Below are 26,962 nucleotides of genomic sequence, written 5' to 3'. Positions count from 1 at the left end.
AGACCAGTTACCAGGATGCATTAGAGTTGTTTGTGCTTTTTAATGTTACCAGGACTGGTAGGGTATATAAGGTGCTTGAGCAACATCAGATATTGACAGATCACTGTGAAGGACATGGAGATGCTGCATACCCATGTGAGACAGCATTATCAGCACCTGACAGTGTTATAAATGAGTGTCATTGTGGGTGTCCACCTAGCCAGCTGCATATCCATATTTGTGGAGCATTCAGATAAACAATGGCCTGATGCTGGACTGCACAGGAGTGTGAGGGCAGGCATACTTGTTGTCAAAGTTCTGGTCAATTAAATCCACAAGGGGAGATCACCATACTGTGTGCCAAGCACATCGTAACCTCTTGGCATCTGCACCTTCCATCTGAGAACAAGTAATGGGTTCCCTGCAACATTCTATGTTTTTGTGCACCATTTGTTGTAGACTAGCAGTAGCCAGACTAGGGAATTACTGTCCCATGCATAGACTGCCATTAACACAACGCAAATGGATGTGTTTGGAGTGATATCATGGCTAGGAAGCATTGGCTGCTGATGAATGGCATCAAATTGTGTGCAGTGGTGACTCTGGGCATTGCATTATCCTGGATGATCATCATCAAGAAATATTCAACACTGGAGAGTCACAGTGATGTTGTGGGAAGACATCAGGTGTAAGCTTTTAACATTGCAGCATGTCAGAAATCGTGAATAATTTAATGATTATAAAGAATCCACCTTGATTGCAAATAGAAACCGGGTGTTAACCTAGGTTTCAGGGTGGATAACCACCCCTTCTTTGGAACACACTAATGCCTAAAGAGGCATGGTCCAACATTAATACAGAATGCCCAAAAGGGCAAAAGACTCACATAAAATGTAAAATAAATGGTACGTGTGTACCATGTCAATAGCTGTACTTAGCTCAAACATCAGAAGCGTGCTTCCTCACTCCAACCAATGTTCGGTGGGCCACAGGCTCAGGTACACTGAGGTGGTGCTGGCAGCTAGGCTGTGAGAATGTCAGAAAGGAACGTGCATGCACAAATTGAGAAATCGTCTTCTTCCATGTGACTGGCATAAAATGTGTTACGAAAGTGACCCGATGACTGGGTCAAAGGTGCAGGAAGTTAATGCGTGTGTATGTACTCGTATAATGTTGTAGCTTGAGGACGATTTTGGCAGGCAGTATATAAACACAGAACATTAGTTCAAAAACATTGAAACAAAGAGATTTTGTAGAGAAAAGCACATAAAATGTATGCTTGTGAATTAATACTGAAAAATATTCACTTTTAATTGTAACTGTATACCTGTCACAACTGGGAAATCCTAAAAAGTATGAGTCACATGGAGTCCTTACTGTGCTATCTATTTGATAACAACAAGCAGTTAACAGTCTGTGGTGGTTTCGTCATAGATTTTCTAAATGATTCTGATATGGAAAATGCTCTGGCAACTTGTTTTGCATCCTACAATTTGTTCTCAGAAGTTAACTCACAAACACAAGTGGATGAAGACAATATAACTCTGATCAATAATGTTTTCTTTGATGAAGCCCAAAGCAAGAAAATAACTATATACCCAATAAGAAATTCTCTCTCAGACAATGAAGCACAATTAATTAGGATAAATAAGATAGAGCCTTACAGATATATTCCCTGCATTGGAAGTAAGTTACAATAATTAATGACTCTAGGATATATGTTTAGTAATAGTTTACATAAGATGGCCTGGGACAAAATTTATAGTGAACCAACAGTGTTCACACAAAAGTAGAGCTACAACAGCTTTTTGATGTCTCCAAATTTGCCTTCTGAAAGTTCTGTACCTGCTGTGATTGGTGTCGGGCCATTTCTTTTGCTGAAATTTTTTCCCCTTGTCAGGACACTCTTACCATGTCCAGCTTCAAAACTGTTGAAGGGCTCTCCATGAACAAGTCAAATCTTCTTGTTTTTGCTTTTCATGGATATGAATTTTTTTTGCTTTTTGAATGTGGAAATGCCAGTTACAAGTCACTTTCACTAAGCCTTCTGCATATGTCATAACAATTAGTGTCACCACGGTTTTCATTGGATAACATTGCTTTAATAATACTTTTCATGTTCTTACCTTCCTTTTTTGGAAACATTTCTTTTCTATTGATCAGAACACCACTTCCTTTTCTGGGAGGTGTTGCTCTCGGTACTGTTCTGGTCATTTTCAACAACTACTACTACAGGTTCTATTTCTTGCAGAATTCCTACATTTCAATTACTCCCACTTCATTTCTAATATCTTCTGCATTTAAACTGCCCATTAAATCACTCATTTTATTCAAAACACTCATGCAAATACTTCAACACACATACAGCTGATCATCTGAGCTGTGATTACCGGCATATATTTCGAAACTGCGTCAGCAGCAAGAGCCTCACTGTTGCATAATTGTTCACTACAGCGCAGCTAACCTAACTCTGACTAAGAAAAATATCCCTTCTAATCCTAACAAACTGAAATTTAGCTTAAAATGTCTAGATTGGTAAGTCTGATGTCAGTTGGGGTGCTTTGCATCCTGACATGGCATTTTGAACTTGGCGGGTTTTGCAAACACTGGACATTTAGTGGGCTTTGCACCCAAAGAGAACATGCAGATGGCAGTTTTTGCAACTGAACATGATTTTCTAAAGCTACTTTCTATGGTTTATAGTGGGTTTTGCACTCTGAAACTTATTCCATCATATAGGTGCTGGAAAAAATTTATATGGCAGAGAACTCAACTCAAAATTGACAAAAAATTCATTTCACGGCTTTTACATCTGGGCTCCTCAAATGCTGACATAAAATTTAATCTGTTCCATGATAAATTCTTATCAATATATGAAAATAGCTTTCCTCATCAGTTGATCAGAAAAGACTTTACACAGTCATGTAAAAAGTCATGGGACAGTAGAGGGATTATAGTATCTTGTGAAACAAAAGGAAAGTGTATCTGTTGGCAAGAGCAAGTAAAGATTTTGCACTATTTGCTCATTACAAAAACTGCACAAAATTACCAAGAATAGATATTAAAACATCAAGGAACATGCACATTATGTCAGAAATCAATAATTTGACAAGAACATGATAAAATCATGATTGATTTGCATGGGAGAGCTATAAACGATCAGTCACAGCTAACAGGTATGTTTAATAATCATTTCTTAACTGTACTACAAAATATAGGATCAAGCAGTTCAAGGTAGTAATCAAAGCAGCATGTTAAAAAAAGCAACTCCCATAAAATTTGATTACATTTACCCACTTCCTCTTATGAAATTAATAAAACTGTATATTCTGTCAAAAATAAGAGCTCTTCCTGATATTATGATGTTTCCAACAGAGTAGTAAAGACTTGTTTCCACATAATAACTCCTCTCTTTCCTGAAATATGTAATGCATCACTAACTCTGATCTTCCAGATATATTTGAAATATGCCATTGTTAAACCCATCAATTTCAATAAGAGCTCACCCATTTCCCTACTGACATCACTTTCCAAAATCTTTGAGAAGTTGATGCAGGCCAACCCTTTGGAACTCAGAAGCGTTGATCATCTGAGAATGGCATTTACACGTTCACTCACCAAATTTTATGAGCTTTAAATAACAAAATAACACTGGGTGGTATTTTCTGTGACCTATCTAAGGCTATTGACTGTGTGAATCAAAATGTCCTCATACATAAATGGAGGTTTTATGGAATCAGCAGTATAGCCCACCAGCATTTAATGTCATATCTAACAAAAATTATGCAGAAGTCTATATTTACTATTTCAACAAATGTAAACCGAGGAAATTTTTCTAAGTGGAGAGAAATCATTGTAATCAATTCCAACTTATAAACAGCAACAGAAGAAATATTAAACAATATTCTTAAAAGTATTATTGATTCTTTTCTGCAAATGGCCTCAGTCTTGATTTCAGAAAGATGCACCATATTCAGTTCAGCAAGGTGAATGAAGATAAGTCAAGTGACTCACCCGGTATATTGCGTATTTTTGATCAGTAATGTAATATGGAATAATGGCATGCAGTAAATGCCATGCAGTAAATCATTTTTATGAAAAAAAGTTGTTACTGCTCACATACATGCAGTAACCAACGCAGCCAAATTTCAAAGCATTACAGTTTATTCCTACACCAATCTCTATAAGATGATCTCAGTCATGAAATACTCAGTCCAGGTTTTGAGAGCTAATGACTAACACCTATGTCAGACATACTCTCATTATTTAACTCAAGTTTCTATTACGTTTATTCTGCATGCGAGGATATGTGCTCCAGTCACCACAGAACTCAAGAACTTCAGATAGATAGATAGATAGATATCATGTAACTGGATACATAAAAAATCTACTCACCAAGTGGCAGTAGAGCACACATATTTTTTAAAAAAATGTTTTTGCACACGCAAGCATTGAGAGACAATGGCTTCTTCTTCTGGCAGAAGAGTTGAAGGGGAAGGAACAGGGATGAAGGATAAGGACTGGAGAGGTGTAGGAAAAGTGGTAGAGTTTGGAAAAGTAGCCAGAACCTCAGGTCGGGGGAAATTTATCAGAAGGGATGACTTAACCAGACATCCCGTTTGCATACTGCAAACTGGTGCAAGTATTTGCAAAGCATAACATGCCAAGCATAAAAACAAATGCTTGAGGATAGTGCTGAATGTAGTCTACTGTCAATAATGTAGTCTACACTAGATTAGCAGTTCAGACAGTTTACTTGCACTCAGATGTCGAATGAACTACTGTTTATGATCACAGTGAGTCTCAATAATCATAATTACAGTACAGATAACTGGATATCCACACAGTGCACTGATATCAACCAATATAATTCAAGTGCACTTACCTAATACAGATGTAATTAAGTACAATTATTCATGTATGGCAAGTAAATAATTAATATAGCCATTGTACCAGTCACTCATTACACTGTCCTTCTTAGTAGATAGTCATATCAGTTCAAATAAAATATGCACAGTAAATGTCAATAGGAAATAACACAGTTCACAGTCTTATCCTAATATCACAATAGATGATGATCATTATTGGAATTTGACACAGTCCATGACAACAATTACACATTCTCTGTCCAATTAATCATTGCACTCACTCAATTATCAAACTCCCAGCCATGAAATTTAGATAAAATGCAGTACATTTTATAAATTGTAATTTGTATTACATTGTCTGCAGTACACTATCCCATATTTTTTGACATAGGTCTTGCGACTTTCAAACTCACCACAGATTGACTCAAATTTTCTTCTAATAAGTGTACAATAAATTTAAGCTAGTAAATTTACAATAATTAAACTGAGGTTTGTTATTGTTATTCACTAAATTTTCGTAAATTAAAATTAAAGATTTTATCACGAAGTTGGCAGTTGGTATATGTTTACATATGAACAATGATAACGGACCTCTCATTGAATCAGGTGTACAGTAGGTGGTCTGCATTTTTCTAACACAATATTTCAACGTTGTACCTCGGCGTCTTCATCGGGTGCTTCCTGTGACTGAATGACAGGCTGACCGTGTCCCATATATATGTCTGGATGGTGTCTGGCGTTCCCTACGCTGTCCACTCCTGCTGCAACCTTGTCAGTTGGTCACCGGATGTTCCGTCATCTGTCCGTGCCCACTTCCGCTGTTTTCCCCTGTGGCGGCCGTTTCATGGTGTACCCTACTAGGTCCGTGCCCACCAGGCACATTCCTCGCACTGTCAACAGGCTGCGTTTGCTGTTGGTGACCGTTCTGACTTTCTCCAGTGCCCTGTCATTCTCCTAGTCTCGTGTTTTCTTCTGTTGTTTTTGTAATAGGTCCAAAGCCAGGTTCCACGCTGTGCTGAGTTGGTATCCAGCTTCCCGGTTTATCAAGTTCTCTGTCATCTTGATTTTGATCAATACAGTGATGATGATATCCCAAAATTTGGGGGTCTGAGATAAGATCCTGGTTTTATCATATATAATGGTGTGCTCAAGTTCCAAGCAATGTTCTGCTATTGCCGATTTAGTGGCTTGTCGTAGCCTGGTATGCCTTTGGTGCTCTTTACATCTTATGTCCTTGGTCCAGGTGGTTTGGCCAATCTAAGACATACTGCATTCACATGGTATATGGTAGATACCAAGTTTTCTCAATCCCAGATCATCCTTAACCATTCCAAGAAGCACCCTGATCTTGTTTGGTGGGCAGAACACACTCTTGATATTGTGCTTTTTCAGTATTCTGCTGATCTTAGCAGATATAGGTGCATGTGGCAGAAAGCTACCCTCCTGGTCTCTTCTTCTTGTTCTTCTCCCTCAGTATCAGTTCATCTGGAGGGATGTAGTGCCTTTTGGATGTCCCCTGTTGACTATCCATTGTCTGCAAACACTTGCTGTACTGCCAAGCTGTCTCAGTCGGACAGTGTTTTGGCTTGGTGAACAAGTGTTCTCAGCACCCCAATCTTCTGTATTGGATGATGGCAGCTGTCAACAGACTGAAGGAGTGGCGATAGCTAATCCCTTATCTCTGGTAGTGGCAAATCTGTTTATGGAGAGATTCAAGGATGAGGCACTTATGACCACTGCCTACAAGTCAACCTGTTTCTTTAGGTACATTGATGACACGTTTGTCATCTGGCTACATGGTTGGGAAAAACTGCACGAGTTTCTTGACCATCTGAACTCGAGACACACCAGCATTAAGTTCACAATGTAACTAGAAAATAATGGTCAACTTCCTTTCCTGGATGTCCTTGCGAAAAGGACGACAGACAGTACATTAGGTATAGTGTGTATAGAAAACCTACACACACCGACTTATATCTACAAGCTGACAGCTGCCATCATCCAGCACAGAAGAATGGGGTTCTGAGAACACTTGTTCACTGAGCCAAAACACTGTCCAACTCAGACAGCTTGGCAGTTACAACACCTACATAAAGTGTTCGCAGACAACGGATACTCAACAGGGGACTTCCACAAGGCGCTACATTCCTCCAGACGACCTGAGACTGAGGGAGAAGAACAAGAAGAAGAGACCAGGAGGGTAGCCTTTCTACCATATGCAGGACCTATACCTGCTAAGATCAGCAGAATACTGAAAAAGCACAATATCAAGAGTGTGTTCTGCCCACTAAACAAGATCAGGGCGCTTCTTGGAATGGTTAAGGATGATCTGGGATTGAGAAAACCTGGTATCTACCATATACCATGTGAGTGGGGTATGGCTTAGATTGGCCAAACCACCAGGACATGGACATAAGATGTAAAGAGCACCAAAGGCATACCAGGCTACGACAAGCCACTAAATCGGCAATAGTAGAACATTGCTTGGGACTTGAACACACGATTATATATGATAAAACCAGAATATTATCTCAGACCCCCAAATTTTGGGATATCATCATCACTGAATCGATCAAAATCAAGATGACAGAGAACTTGATAAACCAGGAAGCTGGATACCAACTCAGCATGTTGTGGAATCCAGCCTTGGATCTATTACAAAAACAATGGAAGAAAACACAAGATTAGGAGAATGAAAGGGGCACTGGAGAAAGTCAGAATGGTCACCAACAGCAAACACAGCCTGTCGACAGTGCGAGGAGTGCACCCTATTAGGGAATGCCATGAAACGGCCATCACTGGGGAAAACAGTGGAAGTGGGCATGGACGGAAGATGGAACATCCGGTGACCAACCAACATGGTTGCAGTAGGACCGGACGGCGTAGGGAACACCAGACACTGTCCAGACATAAATATGGGTCATGGTCAGCCTGTCGTTCAGTCACAGGAAGCACCTGATGAAGACGCCGAGGTATGATGCCAAAATATTGTGTTAGAAAAACACAGACCACTGGCAGTACACCTTATTCAACAAGATGTCATAAAATCACAAGGAAAGCCTAAGAAATTATTATTATAATGAAGTTTGAGATTTCTAATATTTCATAATTAGCATTGTCTTTAGACAAGCCAAAGGAATGTAACAGATTATAAAGTTAAGTTGGATAAGCCCTGGGTCAATATTAGGGATTTTAAGTACTGTGCATGTCTTAGAAAATATTATTGGAGATCTCTGAGAATTGGACAAAAATAAAAATAGTTTTGGGGGCACAAAAAACATAACATCTGAAAAGGATCCACCTGCTTTGTTACACATCGCACATACAATTAGATTTTCAGCTTAGTTGTGATCGAGTCTGGTACCAGCAATTTTGAAAAACAGGTCTGTTCCATTGCAACCTGTTATGTGAGTAAGACAAATAAGAACAAAGAAAACAGTTTTCAGGGGATTCAGTTCATACTGTCCAGCAGGTAAGGTTCAGTAGTTTAAACCATATTAACACCTAATAATTCATTAATGACATTCTGTGAACCATTAGACATTGATATTTTATATAATTAATTAGTTCTGCAGATAGTTTTCATCAGCAACCATTATCTGGCAAACTTTAATATTGGTCTGCGTACAGGTACACATCAAATTTATTTTCAAAGATCCTTTGTAAAACTTTATGTTTTTGATGCATTTCATTTCATTATTTTTAGCTTATTACATTTATGTACTAGTACAATGCATTAGTTAAATGATGGCCATTGGCCAAACCTATTCAAAGGAATAAAGATAAATTGTAGCTTTTGTTCATTCTCAAAATGGAATTCATGAATGTGAAGCACAACTTGCAAAAAACTTAACTTATATTTGCCTACTCCATGAACGCCAAGAAAAACTGAGTACTCACATCAACATCTCCATTATACACTGCCTGCCGCATAGCTCTTACACTGCTTTCCTCTTGAGTCATTTCCTCTTTTGTGCAGAGTGGAGTACCTGATCCAAAAAATAGTGAAAATAAGTGTGAAGCAAGGAAAATACGTGAAAGCCAAACAAGAGACCAATAGAACATAAAATATGGTAGTCTCTTTTTGAAACAAACAAAATATATTACAAATAGCTTACATTACATGAACATGTCTCTATTTCCCAATATGCATGATTTACTCAGATGTAGATTCCTCCGTATTTCAACCAAATCTTCAGAAAGACAAATGAATTTAATCAAGTTATCTCCTGTCTCAGCAAAGCATTTTATTGTTCAGAGATACATAAAAATTGGGATGGTAAGTTTTCATCTCACCACAAGAACACCAGGACAAACTTACTTTTACAACAAAATTTCTTCCTTATATCATCACTGAATTTATCTGTCCAGATTAACCTTAAGCAGAATGTCTATACACAAGAAATAGTAGGAAAAGCGTATGTCAGACTCAGATTCACAGGCAGAATCTTACAGGAATATAACTTATCCACTAAAGAAGTGGCTTAAAAAGCCCTTGTTTGACTGATTCTTGAGTATTATTCATTACTCTGGGACCCTTAGGTACAACTGATAGAAAAGATAGAGAAGATCCTATGACGAGCAGTGTATTCCATCACGGGATCATTTAGTTGGTGTGAGAGTATTACAAAGATGCTCAATAAACTCCATTGGCAGACAGGCATTGCACATCACAGAGACTTTTACCACTGAAAATTCAAGAGAGTACTTTCCAGGATGAGGTGGGCAACATATTACTTCCTCCCAAATACGTCTCATGAATGACTACAACTAGAAAATTAGACTTACAGACAATCATTCTTTACATGGAAAGGAGGAAATCAGTTATTGGTACCAGAAGTACCCTCCACCACACATCACCATCTGGATTGCAGAGCATTGATGTATATGTAGATGTAAATTAGAGAAGGCAGTCATGACATCCCTACCAACTAACCTCCACTCATCAATAAAACAAGACTAATGTTCTTTACAGTGAAATGTGAGTTCATTAAATATCAACAGAACAATGGTTTGAGGAACATTTAAAAATAAAGACATCAAACAAACTAAACAAAGTGATGTATCCCATTCTAGGGATACATCCACAATATAAGGCAAGTAATCACAATCACAAAAATTTATTGATAAACACTGTTCCAAGGCCTCTGAAGTTTCTGTAAGTCTGATTAGCACAAAAGACTCCAAAAACAAAATAAATGAAAGTTCTTCAACAAAGAAATTAATTTAAAGCACCAAGCTCACAAAATAAATAATTAAATTACACATTGCTTGAGACAGTCAATCAATTTAAGAAACCAAAACTAAGCAATAGTCAGAACTTAAACTTGAGCAGAAAAAAGCTTTCCTCAGCTCTGTTTTAGTACACAAATCTGCAACCAACTTCAGTTTATAGAAAGAACAAACACTTGATGAAATCTCATATAGGTACTTCACTTGCTGAAGCATCAACAGTCCAACAGTAACAGAAATTTATAAGTCTGAAACGGACAGAAAATTGTGAGACTGATACTGCCTTGTCAGTCATTGGAACAACGGTACAAATGATACATTTCCCAAATGACACTTTGCTGAACACTTAAAGTCCCAGGGCCATTGAGGTGGAATGCTGTTCATGGCAGCAGCTGAGTCCTTGGCCTAGCATAGGTGAAGGTCTTCTGGTTGCTGGCTGCAATGGAGCTGCTGTCTTGAGCTCATACACTGGCCTAAATAGCTGCCTCACGAATGGACACTTGTGGGCCTAGTTTCTGCACATGACACAGGAGATACATGAAGAGATGCAGTTTGTCAGCGGTCTCTATTGTCACCATGTATGCTTTCTGGTGGCCCGACAGAGCATGGTTGATGCCCTCTGCTGGCCTGGCCACTGAGTCACGGGGATTGCAAAGTACTACGTTGTCTGGACTGCTGGGACTGAGCTCGCTGCAATGTGCCTGATGTATGTGTTGTGCATAGTGCCATCAGCAGATAAGGAAAATGAATCTTACAAGATGGCTCTACCAATTCAAAATGGAAGTGTGTTTAGTCAAGTCCCCATAATCAATACATCGAGAGCTCGTAATTGCAACATAAACTCATGCAGGAAAAATGCTACCATATTGCAAATCAACAGAGTACTGCACAGTTGCTGTAATGGTCACTAAATAAGAAGCCACCATCTGATAAACTAATGACTTTATCTGATGTGTTTTGGGTAGAACAAATTCTCAAATTGTCATAAACATCTTGGTGATCAGATAAATAAAGACAGTATTTAAGAAACAAAGCTGCCATGGAAGATCATGCAGTTGTTTGCCATGACAGCTTTGTACGTTATTTATTGTCTTTATATTTCTGGTCACCAAGACATTCATTACAATCTGAGGATGTATTCTACCCAAAATGCATTAAATAAAGTCATTGCTTTATCAGATGGTGGCTTCTTATTTAGTGACTGAAGCAGCAATTGTGCAGTTCTCCTACTGAAGGCTTCTAACATCTAAGTATTGAAGGACACGCAACAAATGCTATGAGACCCATCATATGATGGACCAAAAACAGCGCACTCTCACTACAAAGACTGTCACACACTGATGAGCCAAAACATTATGACCACTGCCCACTGCAAGACAATGCCATCTGATGGTGTTGTTGGGATGTTGTTCAGTTAAGCAGAGCAGAGACAAATGGGCAATCATTCGAGCAGCAATACGAACTGAAAATGAGGAAACCCAGTGACATAAATGACTCTGACCAAGGGCAGGTTGTTATGGCCTGGCACCTGGGATCTCAGAAAATGGCGGAGCTCTTTCGCTGTTCGCATGTTGATGTTGAGAGTATTTATGGAGAGTGATTGAATGATAGTGAAACCATGACCAGGCAACACAGTGTTGGACATCAACACCTAATGATAGAACATGGTAGATGGAGGCTTCCACATGCTATAAAGCTGAATAGGTGGCAATCTGTTGCAAATCTGGTGACAGAGTAGGCACAAGTGTTTCATTGGATTCCATTCAGCACACTTCTTTATTTAATTTATTGGCCTTCAGCTTACAGCATACAGCCAGCTCATACTTACATAAAATATACAGTTACTGATAGAAAATTAGTGTTCAAATATTTATTTGTTTGCATGGATGCACTTACATACTAAGGCATGCTGGAAAGTAATGGTATCGAAAAATTTTTATGTGAAAATTCTCAAAGCTTTTTAAATAAAACAAATGTTATTGTCATTCTACATCTTTATTTTTCATGTCTACATATTTATTTCTCAGCATAGTCATCCCAGTGACAAACAGATTCCTCCAAACAAAAGGCCAATTTGTTGATACCATCAAGTAGAATGTCTGACTTCATTGCCAGAGCCACAGTCTCACCTCTGCTTGCACTCATTCATCACTGTCAAAATGAAATTGTTGAAGGTATTCTTTAAGTTCGGAAAATAGATGAACATCAGATGGGGCCAAGTCATTATTGTATGGAGAATGACAGACAACAGTGAACCCAAGCTGTCAATTTGTTGCAGATATCATTGCACTTGTTTGTTGTCTAGCATTATCATGCTGATGGAGAAGAGTCCTCTAGCAGCACAGGGCTTCAAATATGTAGACATGAAGAACAAAGATGTGGAATGTTAATAATGTTGGTTTATTTTAAAAGCTTCTACACTTTCACATAAATAATTCTAAATCATTACTTTTCTGCACATCCTATTAGTTACAGACAGACTAGTACTGTACAATCACTGTAAAACCAAATCTTACAAAGCACTTTTGTGAAGATCATTGTCAGTAACTGTTTGTTGCAGATGCAGAGATGTGTGGCAACAATGAATTTGTGCACTGTAGGGAAAGTCTATGATTCTATGTAGCTAACAAAGCCATCACACCGGTTGGCAATGGGTGGCCAAGCTTCACAAGTTCTTGTAAAATGATTGTCGTACTTCCACATAGTCTGGGGCACCCAAGGAAAAGATTACCTGTGTCTCTTATACTCCACAAGAGCAGGAGGGTGGCTCCATGATGCCCATCCTGTGAAGAGTTTTACGGAAACATCCATGGTTAAATTTGAGACTAGCTATTAGAGAGGCGAAGAGCCTAGGCATTGAATTTGTATCAGATTTCATGGAATAAATGACCAATGGGAGAGATGATGTGTACGTCCTACCTCTGTATGTTGTTGCTTTCTTCCATTCCTGTTACTGGTCTTCTGCCATGCATCTGTGGAGGGCATATCAGTAGCCCATACTACGGATTGCAGTCCAGTTGGTATGCCATGTCACAGCAGCTTCTCTGACTAAGTGATCTTCCATTAAATCTCCCAATAATCTACATATCCTTGAACTAGAGGAGGACGTTCTAGTGATCCAGAAACATCTGGTAAAACACTTTATGGTTACATCTGAGGTGAAAGGTTTCACTTTGCTGGATTCTTACTGGTTCCTTTTAAGAAAGAATTTGGCACAGAGATACTGCTGGCATAGATAGATTGGAGGTTCTTGTGCTTCAACCAGGAATGCACTGGAAGGGGTGGAGCACATTGCTAATGAAAAAGTTCTCAGTGCTTTATATTTGCATTGATTAATTCTGTAGACCATCAGTTGCAGGCTCACAACAAGCACTCCCATAATCAATAACTGAACATACCATGTACAGTAAAGTGTTAGTACTGTACTGATGTTCAAGCCTCACTTGCATCCTCTCATAGCTCTGTTTATACTGACAGCCATCTCATACTTCTTCGCCAAGGTAGGGATGGGCAAACTCATTCATCCTTGGCAATTAGTTCACTGGTGATCACTTTTTTTTTTGGGAACCATTCATTTTTACTCATTCACCATTCATTTGTGTTTGGTAGATGGAAGGCGCCACGAAGAGGCACTTGCCTCTCCCCTCAAGTACAGAGTTTTTATTCATAACAGAATTCTCACACACTTGTAATTTTTGTGATTCTGTAAAACCTCTCGTTTAAGCAACTATAGCATTATGTGGCTGATCGCAGTGAAATAATGTAAGGTGGTGCATGAAAAACCAGCTCTGAGTACAGACTGCTCACCAATTACGCATGATTTGTTGACTGCTACACACAGAATAGATAAACATGTAATAATTAGGCATTGAAGAAATAAGAAATAAGCTAATGCAAACAATAACTTCGAAACAATAGATGATGATTGGTGGGTGACAATGAGCAGTCTAGTACTCGGGGCAGATTTTTGGTGTGCCACCCTGTACCACTGAAATAATGTTGTAGAAGTTATCATATTTTCTTTACAAAATGTGACACCAGATTCTCAATTATGTAGGGCGGGCTTCATTCAGTTGTAAGTCGGTCTGCCTTCCATAACAATGAACATGCTCTTTTACCTTGGATAAAAAAAACACAGAAAATGGCCACTCATGTGTGCCCTGCTGACTTCCTTTACACGTGTAACAACAAAAAACTTTGCCTTTTTACAGATATTTCTTCTGCTGTTCATTGAAATAGTGAAGTAAGTTGATAAGCTGTTTTGTTACCTGAAAAGATGTACAGTATGTATTACATAGCATGTAATTCTTATGTAATTTATGTAATTATAAAATACATTTTAATTACTGGTCATGGCTGCTGAATAGAATATGAAAAGAACCAGAAGTTCAGAGTTCAAAAACGGTTTGAAACAGATCTAGAATCGGCATGTGCAGTGAACGAAATGTACTGAACTAACTACGAGCAGTCGGCATTGGAAATGTGATGAGTGTCCACACGAAGAATGATGAGTCCACCCAAGCGAGACCAAGACTGAGACAGAAGGGAACGGGACCAAGTCTGTTCTGGGAACAAGACCAATGTTTCCCATTCCCAGGGACTATAAGTAGAAAGCCATGACCGAGACCAAGACAGACGGAAACAGGACCAAGGCTGAAATGAGACCAGCTGACATGCTGTTGCGGTAACGAGACCGATCGTTTTCCATTCCCAGGAACTATAAGTAGAAAGCCGTGACCGAAGTGAACTATGAAAGACTGTTCCTTAGAATTCGTTCCTTACTTGTTCTGTTCATCTTGATGAACCGTTCCTTTGGACCTGTTAGTTCACGAACGAACCATCTCTAGTCCCAAGTATTTGACTTGCATCTTCAAAGGGAAGTTGTATGAGCCTAGTGCTATTACATCTGGCAGATTCACTCTGTGTCTTCAAAACACTAATGTGTTTTAACTTAGACATGGATATACACTGAAGCACCAAAGGAACTGGTATAGGCATGCATATTCAAGTACAGAGACATGTAAACAGGCAGAATATGGCACTGCAGTCAGCAACGCCTATACAACACAAGTGTCTGGCACAGTTGTTAGATCAGTTACTGCTGCAACAATGGAAGGAATCAGGATTTAAGTGAGTCTGACATGGCATTATAGTCGGTGCATGAGTGATAAGACACAGCATCACTGAGGTAGCGATGAAGTGGGGACTTTCCCGTATGACCATTTCAAGCGCATACCAGAATATCAGTAATCCAGTAAAACATCAAATTTCAGACATAGCTGCATCTGGAAAAGATCCTGCAACAACCAATGACAACTGAAGAGAAACATTCAACGTGACATAAGTGCAATCCTCCTACAAATTGCTCCAGATTTCAATGCTGAGCCATTAACAAGTGTCAGTGTGTGAATCATTCAATGAAACATCATCCATATGGGCTCTCAGAGCCAGGCCCGCTCGTGTACCCTTGATGACTGCATGACACAAAGCTTTAGGCCTCACCTGGGTCCATCAACACTGACATGGGACTGCTCATGACTGGAAACATGTTGCCTGGTCAGACGAGTCTTGTTTAAAATTGTATCGAGCAGATGGACGTGTATGGGTATAGAGGCAACCTCATGAATCTATGGACCCTGCATGCCAGCAGGGGCTGTTCAAGCTGTTGGAGACTCTGTAATGATGCAGGTTGTGTGCAGTTGGACTGATATGGAATCCCTGATATGTCTAGATATGACTTTGACAGATGACACATACGTAAGCATCATGTCTGATCACCTGCATCCATTCATGTCCATTGTGCATTCTGACAAACTTGAGCAATTCCAGCAGGACAATGTGACAGCCCATATGTCCAGAATTGCTACAGGGTAGCTCCAGGAGCACTCTTCTGAGTTTAAACACTTCTGCTGGCCAACAAACTCCCCAGACATGAACATTATTGAGCATATCTGGGATGCCTTGCAGCTTGCTGTTCAGAAGAGATCTCCACCCCCTCATACTCTTATGGATTTATGGACAGCCCTGCAGGATTCGTGGTGTCAGTTCCATCCAGCACTACTTCAGACATTAGTTGAGTCCATGCCACATCATGTTGCAGCACTTTTGCGTACTGACAGGGGCCCTTCACAATCTAAGGCAGGTGTAGCAGTTTCTTTGGTTCTTTGGTGTATACCCAGTCCATTTATCTTGAGCCACTGTTGGAGTACAGACTTTGCGATTGTCAGTTGTGACTTGTAGTCCTCCATGTAAATACATATATTGGCTGTGTGTTGTACAAGTTTCACCTTTCTGGGAATATCCTACGTAGGTCAATGGCATGGATATTAAACAGAAGAGGTGCCAAAACAAATCCTTTTGACAGTGCTATACTCGTAGTTCATGGTCCTATCACACATCCTTCACATACAACTAGTAGCACTCATTCAGACAGAAAACATAACATGTGTTCTGCAAATGTGTGGATATGCATTGCTCCTTTAGTTTTGTGGCTAGCACTGGGTGTAATGTGTTATCACTGGTACTGTTTAGATAAATAGCCTAGTAACAGGTGTGGCAATGAAACTACAATTTTGAAACCTCCATAAGTAATACAAAATTTATTCACAACAATATAAAAGAAATACAACATGAATTTGCAATGCTTGCCTATCACTTGAAAATGACATCACATAGGTTACCACCATTTTCCTTCACACACATTTCAAGCCTTTTACAAGAAAGTAGTTACCACATCTTGCAGGGCAAGCACTGGAATTCGATTAAGTTCCTCCAGAATTTAATCCTTCAGTTCCTGGATGGTTTCTGATGGTTCACACTGGAAGATCTGAGAATTCAAATGACTGCAAAGAAATAAATCACACATTAAAAGGTCAGTGGGTCTTGAAGGACAGGAAATGTCCCAGTTTTGAAGGTGAGATGATCAGGAAAGATTTTCTGTAGTGTTTTCACAGTATGTTGTGAAGTAGGGTATGTGGTCCTGCCTTGTTGGAAGAATGTGTTTGTAGATACAGGGATATCAGCAAGTTGTCACACTACAAAATAGTTCAGCATGTCAACATAATCTTCTGTATTGATAATAACAGCATTAGTGTGATCATCTTAAAAAAATAAGGCCCTATGATTCCAAATGATGATACACCGCACCACAATACCACTTTATGACTGTGAAGTGACATTTCATGAAGTATTTCACAATTTTCACATGGTCAGTATCTAAAGTTTTGCTTGTTAACAAAGCCTGATACATAAAAACTGGCTGCATTGCTCATGATCAGATTGTTGCACAGGCCTGTGTTGTTGTTCATGAATTCCAACCACTCTCGGCAAAAGTGTAATCTCTTTAGGAGATCATCCACATTTAGTTTTTGTACTATCTGAATTTTGTGAGGGTGATATTACAGTTCTTCGTGCAATATTCACTGCACAGTGTGATCAAATATGTCAAGTTGCACGACATACTTGAATGCAGAATGCTTGAGGCTTGGGCCAAAGGCTTCTTCCACTCTTGCAACATTCTGTGGTGCGCCATGCATTTTGCATTTCCACCCCTCTTCTGTACTGTATCACCCATTTCCTCAAAGTTCTGTGCCCACACTTTCATAACATGTTCCAACAGGACTGGGACATCATGTGTGAGTTTGTAATGACCATGACATACACACTTGTGGCCACGCAGCTGTCATTGTTCTTGTATAATGCCTTCATGGCAACAGTGCGTTATTCACCAGTCAATGCCATCTTGATTGAATATCGATACCAGAATCAATGGCACAGATTTGTTATCCAGATGGTACCACTCCCTGTTTTCTCATTCCTAATGTAATGTGCTATTTCCAAGGTTGTCAAATCACCTGTTTCACTGCCATACCCATTAGATGCACATTTCAGCTGAAACAGAGCTGTATGTTACTCACCAAATGCATGAGAATATCTTCAGTACCATTCCATTTGCGAAAACCTGCCTGATTACTTGAGAGCAGGTCATGGTATTCAGACCACCACTGTAACCAGCATTTGACCATTCTTTCCAACATTTTGTAGAGACATTGCAGTAACATTATTACCTGGAATGATGCCACCGAACCAGGATCCTTCTCTAGTTTGAGCACAGGAATTATCCTGACTGTGTTTAAGGGCTCAATATTGTAATGTTCATACCACACTTTATTTTAAATATGGAGTAGACACTATTGTCCTTCATATGACAGAAATGACAGCACACTGTAGGGGATATTATCTCAGATATGGGGCAGTCTTTTTACAATGACAAATGCACTCTGCAGCTTGACATTGAGAGTGCTGTAGAAGTGGGTGACTCTTGCAGTGGTTTGGACTCTCTGTGCTAGGTTGGTGTTTGATGGACGGAGGTGTCTACTTTTTAATGACTATTCTGCAACACAATTTGTAGGCAGCAGATTTTAGTGGTGAGGTGTCAACCATTTCTTGAAGCTCTCCACCTTCTTCCACACACACATCACATTTTAGTGTCCTTAGTACAGATTTGGAGAGGTTTTTCCAACCTGTCTTCTTCTTATTTTTCAAAAAACCTCTAGGTTCCCACGTGTATTTTTTTCAAGCTGGTGTAGTTTTGTTGGGTATTCTGTCTCTTATATTTCTTCAGTGCTGCCTTACTGTACAGAATGCAGAGCAGAATGGTTTGTGAGTGACAGAAGGGAGGCTGGTTTGAAACTGAGTGAGGGAATTAAAGGAAATGCATGGTATATTCTGCACTTGTGGTATACTGCAGAGGCTTACCACAAGGGACAAGATGAAGAGTGACTACCAGTCTAGAATTGGGGCCTAAATAATGACAAATAAGGCATGGCAGAGGTGGTGGTTCATGTCTATGCAGCTAGTGGCCACTCCTAGTGAGCAGAAAGTCAGAGGCCAACAGCTTGAAGCCGTCCGCCCTTGACAAAGGCTAGTCAGAAGATGTCTGCTCCGTTCGAGTGCTGAAAACCAAGAGAGAGACAAACAACTGCTCTCTGTGTCCCAAGACCCTCCAACGATCATGCAAGCACTGTGCCTCCCATGTTCCCTACTGGCTAAACTATGGTGTGGAATCACAATTTTATTCAGTAGAGACACCATAAAAGTAGTTTGATGTCATAGCCAACAACTTTTACTGGATGGAACTGCCTCTGACCTAAACAGGCAGGCACATGTGAAGCTCTACTGGGAGAAGATGTGAAATATAGGGATTACATTTTGAAATAAATTTTTTTGGAATAAATCCATAAATATCCTCAGGCCATCTTGCACATAATGTTCATTGATGGCTCTCTGATATTTGGTATCCCACCACACAGGAATGGTTCAAATGGCTCTGAGCACTATGGGACCTAACTTCTGAGGTCATCAGTCCCCTAGAACTTAGAACTACTGAAATATAACTAACCCAAGGACATCACACAAACATCCATGCCCGAGGCAGGATTCGAACCTGCGACCATAGTGGTCGCGCGGTTCCAGACTGTAGTGCCTGGAACCACTCGGCCACTCCGGCCAGCCCACACAGGAATGGTTCTGTTTCTAATGCAAAATGGGTCCTGTTTAGGAACTGCCTGTACGGTGGCCTCAGCAATGCCTTGTGTTAGTTGGGAACTGGTAAAAAACTTTTTTTAGTCAAGATCATATAAATACCTCTTTATTTTTGACAGCCAGTTTTAACAGAATTCACTGTCATTTTCTGGTCTTCAAAAAGTTTTGTTACTAAATGTGTTCATTGGGAGTTGGAATCTCATGCGAAGTTGTCATATTAGAGGCATGAGTTTCCAATCCACAATGAACATGTTTTGTAACAAAAATTTTTGAAGACCAGAAGATGACAGAAAAGTCTGCAGAAACTGGTTGTTGAAACAAAGAGATATTTATGTGAGCTATTTATGTGAGCTCTCTCTGACAGTGGAAGGCTCTCTTTTACCCTGTAAACATATTTATTCCAGTCAGCTTCCTCTGTTTTCCATCTGAAGGGCTGATCCAGCATGATTCTTTCTTTGTGCCAGGTAAAGTTGGAACAAAAGGCAGGTGATCAGATCCTAAAGGATTTACTTTTACTTCCCAAATGGTTAGTAGTGCCAGATGAGGTAATGCAAAGCTGAGGTCTGTCGCTGATCTTGTCTGTAACTGTGGTGTTATGCTTGCAGTGGCTCTGTCATTCAGCAACACTAGGTTTTCATCTTCTACAATGGTCATTTATAGCCTACCATTGCAATTGGCATTCTTGCATCCCCATGATGTGTAATGCACGTGAAGTCTCCCAGCACATGCAGTGGATGGCCAAATTGTTGTGACAGAAATGTCATATTGGTGCCAAAAATGAGAGTATTAGGTGGCCTGTAGAAGCAAAAGCATTCAGGTCGGATTCCAAGTTTTGAGTGGATATTTCTGTGGTTTTTATGTCTTGGTTGGTGCAGCTTTGTTGAAGACTATTGTAAGGAATATTTTCTTTGACAAATGTAGCTACTCCTCTATACCCATTGTGTCTGTAGCTTCTATTGACATAGTAATCTGGGAAATTGAAGTCCTCCATTGGCTGGAGATATGCTTCAGGGATGGCACAGACTGAGAAATCCTGTACTTGGATGTAGCAGGTGAGACTTTATAGGATCTAAATTACCATTGCATTATGCTCTGGACAACTTTTGCCATCAGTTTTAGAGAAACTGAAGTGAGCTGATCAGTTGCACTAAGTCTAATACTCAGGAATGGCTGGAGCAAGTTGCTGGAGAATTAGGTCGTTTTTCATTTGTTCACTTGTAGTTATCCACTGAGATTGGGAAGGATATGGATTTCTTTGTTTGATGTTGCTGGGTACCAAGGGCAGGCAAGAGGGCTGCCATCCCCTTCCCCCCCCCCCCTCTCGTGCACCTCAGCTTTCAGGCAAATTAGTGTAGATAGGTGTTTTTATTTCAAGAAAATTATTTAAAAGTTGGTATTTTTATGCAAGCTTTTAACAGATCAAAACTGAAGATTTTTTATGGCTACTTCAAGTCACCGTTCATCTTCCAAAATACTCTATACCCCAAAGCCTAGCTCACTTCCACCCCCCCCCCCCCCTCCTCTCCCTACAAACTAACTATTGTATGGCATCATATGCTGGGTTTTGATTAGCCTACCACAGCAAATGGTGCTCTTCCTGTTACTTTTTTATGTGCATTCTCATGAATTGTATGTCCTGTGTACAGTGTGTCCTGGAATGAGTGATAAAAATTTGGGGATATGACATCCACTTTGTATGGATGCTCTATTCCAAACGGTTTCTGAGATAGGACACATTTAATGTGCATTTGATTTTTGGGCTATTGGCTTAGATGAATGTGCCTTATCCACCCAGTCTGTTCAACATTTTATTCTGTCCCAACCCACCTCATTGCTTTCAACCTCTTCACTTGGTACGTCTTTCTGCCATTGAATTAGCCCGCTGAGTATGGAATTGCCCATGGTGAGTTGTGAGTGAAGTGGGGTGAGAGACAGAATGTATCAGAGAGAAGCATTCGTTAATTATGTTTATACACAAGCTGGCTAAAATGCCACACATCTACACTAATGAAGAATATGTTTGTACATGTGTTGGCTAAAATGCACACATCTACACTAATGAAGAATATGTGGATATGGTGTATATTTACGACTTCTGCAATGGTAGTGCTCCTGCTGTTGTAGAAGAATACCATTGGCACTTTTTGATGCATCAAATTTCTGATCGTAGAAAGTTTACTAGAGCTTTCAGGACATTGTGTGGGACAGGTATCCTTTCATGGTCCCATTTTTCTTCTGAACATGTAGTTTAACAGTCTGTACAGGAATAGCAACACATTACTACCAGCACACAGTGACCTTCTGCATATATCAGTGCCCCACAAACACATATATGGTTAACATTAGATGTGGAAAACTTGTACCCATCTCACATACAGTGTGTCCCTAATTTTCACATCACCTATGATGCCACACAACTTAAATGATAATTGAAATTTGTTTCCATTAATATTGTTCACCGATGAAGCCACATTTATGTGGATTGGAATCAACAACACTTGTAGTAATCAACTACGGTGACAGGAAAATCCATTCACTACAGCTGAAACCAATTTCCAAGTTCAGTTTTCAATCAATGCTTGGATTGACATGATCGGTAACATGTTGACAGATCTAGTCATTTCAGATGAACGAATGACAGGATGGAATTACTTGCATTTTCTGGAAGATTCATTTGCTGAACACCTTGATGATGTTCCTTTAGCCACATGGACTGCAATGACAGATCGGTTTCTAATACGGGTTTGCTTCAGAATTCTTGAAAATATTGTAAGTTCAAATATAATAAATTTCCTTGATAGGGAAAGCCTTCTGTCCACAAATCAGCATGGTTTTCGAAAGCATCACTTGTGCTAAACTCAGCTTGCACTTTTCTCATGTGAGATCCTACAAACAATAGAAAAAGGGCGACAGGCAGGTTCCATATTCCCAGATTTTTGTAAAGCATTTGACACGATGCCGAACTGCCAAATATTAATGAAGGTACAAGCATATGGAATAGATTCACAGGTATGTGAGTGGCTCAAAGACTTCTTAACTAACAGAACCCAGTATGTTGTCTTCAACTGTGAGTGTTCATCAGAGACAAGGGTATGGTCAGGCCTGCCCCAGGATAGTGTGATGAGACCATTGTCATTTTCTGTATACATCAATGATCTCATGGATAGGAAGGCAGCAATCTGCTGTTGTTTGCTGATGGTGCTGTTGTACACAGGAGGGTGTCATTGTTGAGTGACTGTAGCTGGATACAAAGACAAAGTTTCTAGGTGGTGTGATGAGTGGCAGTACATTTAAATGTAGAAAAATGTAAGTTAACTTGAATGAGTAGTAAAAACAAACCCATAAAGTTTGAAAACAGCATTAATAGTGTCCTTCTTGAGACAGTCACTTCATTTAAATATCTGGGTGTTATGTGCAAAGTGATATGAAATGCGACGAGCATGTGAGAACTGTAGGAGGGAAGGTGAATGGTCAACTTCGGTTTATTGGGAGAATTTTAGGAAAGTGTGTAAAATGCCCTGCTAAACCTGCAGGACAGGTCAGATAGTTTATGTTGTGGAAAGGGGCCAAAATGAGCGACTGTCAACTACACTCGAACATACAACCTTTTATTTGATCAAACATTACAAGAGCCAAGAAAAAGTTTTTTTTTTTTTTTTTTTTTTTTTTTTTTTTTTTTTTTTTTTTTTTTTTTTTTTTTTTTTTAATGAAAAAAAAAACACAGCTTTAGTTTTGGAACTTAATTAGAGGCTGAATGCACCGTACAATCTGATGCCTTAAGGGCAAGACCACTTCAATTTAAAAATCGCTGAAAGCCAATAACTTAAAGCTCAACCAAAACCAGAAATTTAAAAGGCAAGGCCTCATCTTAAAACAGTTCCTTAATTAGGTTGAAAGCCCAAAGAATCTAACACTTTAAGTGCAAATAACTTAAATTCAAAATCAGCTGAAAGCACAACACTTAAGACTCAATAACATTAATTTTAAAAATGCCAAAGGCTTTACGTAAAACAGTTCTTAAATTAGGCTGAAGGCCCAAACCATCTGATGCCTTAAGGGCAAAACAACCTTCATCTAAAAATCAGCTAGAAGCCATACAAGTACAAACAATAAGAACAAGCAAGAAGAGACAGTACACCCAAGGGCGCTCAGAAGTTCCGAAGGTCGGCATGGAATTCAAACACTAATGCTCGCTTAGGTGAGACAGGCAGTTGGCCCAACCATTGTCGATCTGACGACAACCCAACCGACAGACAGTCAACGGACCAAGCGACAGGATAACTTCCACTCCACTCGACCAGCACGCAACAGGGAGTTCAATGGAACAATACAAAAGGTATCAGCGTCAACAACAGATTACACATTTAACTGTCAAACTACACACTGTGCCAGACAGTGACAACATGATGAGGAAAATACACTGCCTGAATTTACATTAATGGCCAGGGCAGGTAACTGGAATGTTAGTGGCCACAAGGCAGAAGATTCCGCTGGTGCACTTCAATTCAAATAACCAAGTACAGTTAAACTCCACTGGAGGGTGGCTAAAGTCTGCCAACTTGAAAACACACGTTGTTGCTCGCGGGGATATCCCAACAGCCAATAATGAACTCCAAACGACACAATGTGAACAGTCGTGACTTGCTGGTAGATAAAGTCAAAACTCAACTTTCATGTCCAGGACCAGTGAGCCATGAACCTCGTAGCAATGAGAACAGTACCACACACTCTGACCACATAAAGGCTGCCAGTGGGCCCAGCCAAACTATGTGCCGTGGAGGTTTCCTCGCTGCTCCACGCCAATCGACCAACTGCTCAGGCTCGGAAACGGTGAAAGGACCAAATATACGTCGGCTGATGAGATGACCAAACAAACAAACAACCAACGGTTGTCCTGCTCCAATCTCCCTCCATTGGACAGTTCATGTGTGTTGCCAGCGTTCGGCGAGTGCTGGTTGTCGGCATCTCACTGGCACATCGTCCCCCGACTTCTCTGCTGCTGTGTCCAGACTACACTGCTGGTCCATCTCCAACTGACTTCTGTGTCCTGACTGATCTCCCAACTGAATGCCAAACACACAACAGCGGAAATACTAGCTCGGACCCAACCATGCAGAGGAAACAAGCCCACTGGCTAACTGACATCCCTGCACCAGGAAAGGACTGACCCAAGTCTGGCAAGATAACCAATTGAAGGGACCCAGAAACAGTCAGAGAACCAGTTACATGTTGCCCAATGAGACGACTGACCGAACGACCAACCAAGAACTGTCCCCACTCAAACCTCCTTCCGTCAGACAACGCATGTGTGTTGCCAGCAGTTGGGCGAGTACTGGCTGTCCACACCTCACCGGCTCTCTGTTCCTGACTTCACTGCTGCTGCATCCCGACTGCACTGCTGCCAGACAGACAATGACCCAGAAATACTATCAGTCACTCCAGAGATGGTACGACAGTGCACTTATCGATACGTGCTGCTGCTGCCGCTCACGGGCAAATAAGGCAGGAAGTTAGTGACACCAGTAAATGGAATAAGAAAATGAGGTGGCAGTACCATAATAGAGGATGACAAACAATAAATGGCATGAACACGAGCCTTGCACAGCTCAGTGTGGTTCGCTGCAAAGGAGACCACATATAGGTCGCTAGTGTGACCTGTTCTTGAGTACTGCTCCAATGTTATGTTCAAGCAACACACAGGTATTATGGGGATGCTTTGGGAACTCAAATGGAAGTCACTGAAGTGAAGCCAACATTCTTTTTGAGGACCACTACTGAGAAAATTTAGAGAGCCATCATTTGAGGCTGACTGCAGGATGATTCTCCTGCTGATAATGTACATTTCACATAAGAACCATGAAGATAAGATAAGACAAATTAGGGCTTGTATGGAGGCACATGGACAGTCATTTTCCCCTTGATCTATTTGCAAGTAAACAGCACAGGAAATTACTAGTAGTGGTATGGGGTACCCTCAGCTATGCATCACACGGTGGCTTGTGGAGTATGTAGATGTAGATGCAAAAATGTGGATGTGCTAAATGAAGTGAATGATTGCACTGTGGATGCTGCAACCTTCGGGAATGTGTAGAGGCACTCTGACAAGAACACAATATGTCTGCAGTATCAACAGCAGCTTCACTGACCATACCCAGCATGCCACGCTATGCACCCAGCTAACAGGGAGTGGGGATGATAGTTATCACTGAAGCAACCAGTTTTTGGTTACCTACATTGGTTTTCTCCCACGCCAGTTTAACCTGTTAAAACTAATCAAAATAACCTGCTTCTAAAATAACCATTTTCAATTTTTTGTTACTTTTATTTCCTGTAATAAACATAGAAATCGAATATAGATTGAAAAATTTTGACACACTCCATTTAAACATACATAGAATCAAAATTTTAAATTAAATAGGCAATTAACAGAAAACTTAGTCCATCCAACGTCCACTGCTTTTCTCAAAATGTGATAAGTGGTTGAATACTAAAGAAACACACCATTGTTCTCCTATTGATTCTAATTTTTTGGAACTCTGCTCAAAAATCTTGGTGTAATCGGAAATCATACCACTATCTGGGAGTTACAAACAGTCAGTCAGTGCTACAGGGTGAAAACTGAGGTTGAAGAACACTGTTTTTCATGCTAATTTTTCTGCTGTCAAGGGCTTCAAGCAGATAAAGGCATATTATGTAGACACAGGCAGTAGATCAGCCACTCTCTGTTTTTATTTATACTATGAATGAATTGCTATTAAGTTTTCAATTTAATTTTGTTACCATAATTTCCCTTCCCTTTTATTATTGCATAGAAATGTCAGACAAATCTTTAATCTTTTAAAGCAAATAAAGCATAGTACTTCATTGCTACATCGGTTCGTAAAAATACATCCAGACTATGGTTGCTGCCATTCTGCAATATAACTGGTGTCCGGTGACGACAGTGAGAAACTAGCCTATAAACCTTTGTAAAAATTTTATGAAGCCAAGAGTGCATAAACATTTATTTATTTACAAACAACCAGTTCCAACAGACTTTATTGTCATCTTCAGTTCTTCAAAAATTTATGTTACAAAATATGCTCACTTTGAGCTGGATCTCATGCCAAGTTATCATGTGCTACATTTTATCTACATGATAGCAAATCTGTCAGAACTGTTTGTTTGTAAATGAAGTAATGCAATCACGGCTTAAGAAAGTGTTTACCAAGGAAACAGATCACTCCTTTTAATTCTCAGCATGGAAAATTCAGCTGTATAGTCCAGCTGTGGACAAGTCTTGCACATTACACATACCATATTTTGCAGATTATAAGGCACACTTTTTTCTTCAAAACATT

At 39.9% G+C, this 26,962-nt stretch overlaps 1 protein-coding gene across 1 annotated transcript in view; it reads right to left on the bottom strand.

Moving 5' to 3' along the window:
* LOC124789920 (serine/threonine-protein phosphatase 6 regulatory ankyrin repeat subunit B-like) overlaps positions 1–26,962 on the bottom strand; it is a 365,119-nt gene that overhangs the window by 288,464 nt on the left and 49,693 nt on the right. Inside the window, exon 2 of the mRNA XM_047257440.1 lies at positions 8,748–8,836. Within this exon, the coding sequence (XP_047113396.1) occupies positions 8,748–8,810 (63 nt within the window). The 5' untranslated portion in view covers positions 8,811–8,836. The remainder of the gene's footprint in view (positions 1–8,747; positions 8,837–26,962) is intronic.

This window comes from Schistocerca piceifrons, chromosome 3 (genome assembly GCF_021461385.2).
Source record: "Schistocerca piceifrons isolate TAMUIC-IGC-003096 chromosome 3, iqSchPice1.1, whole genome shotgun sequence".
NCBI lineage: Eukaryota > Metazoa > Arthropoda > Insecta > Orthoptera > Acrididae > Schistocerca > Schistocerca piceifrons.
The sequence above is the reverse complement of the archived record's forward strand: the minus strand, read 5'-3'. Positions and strand labels throughout refer to the sequence as shown.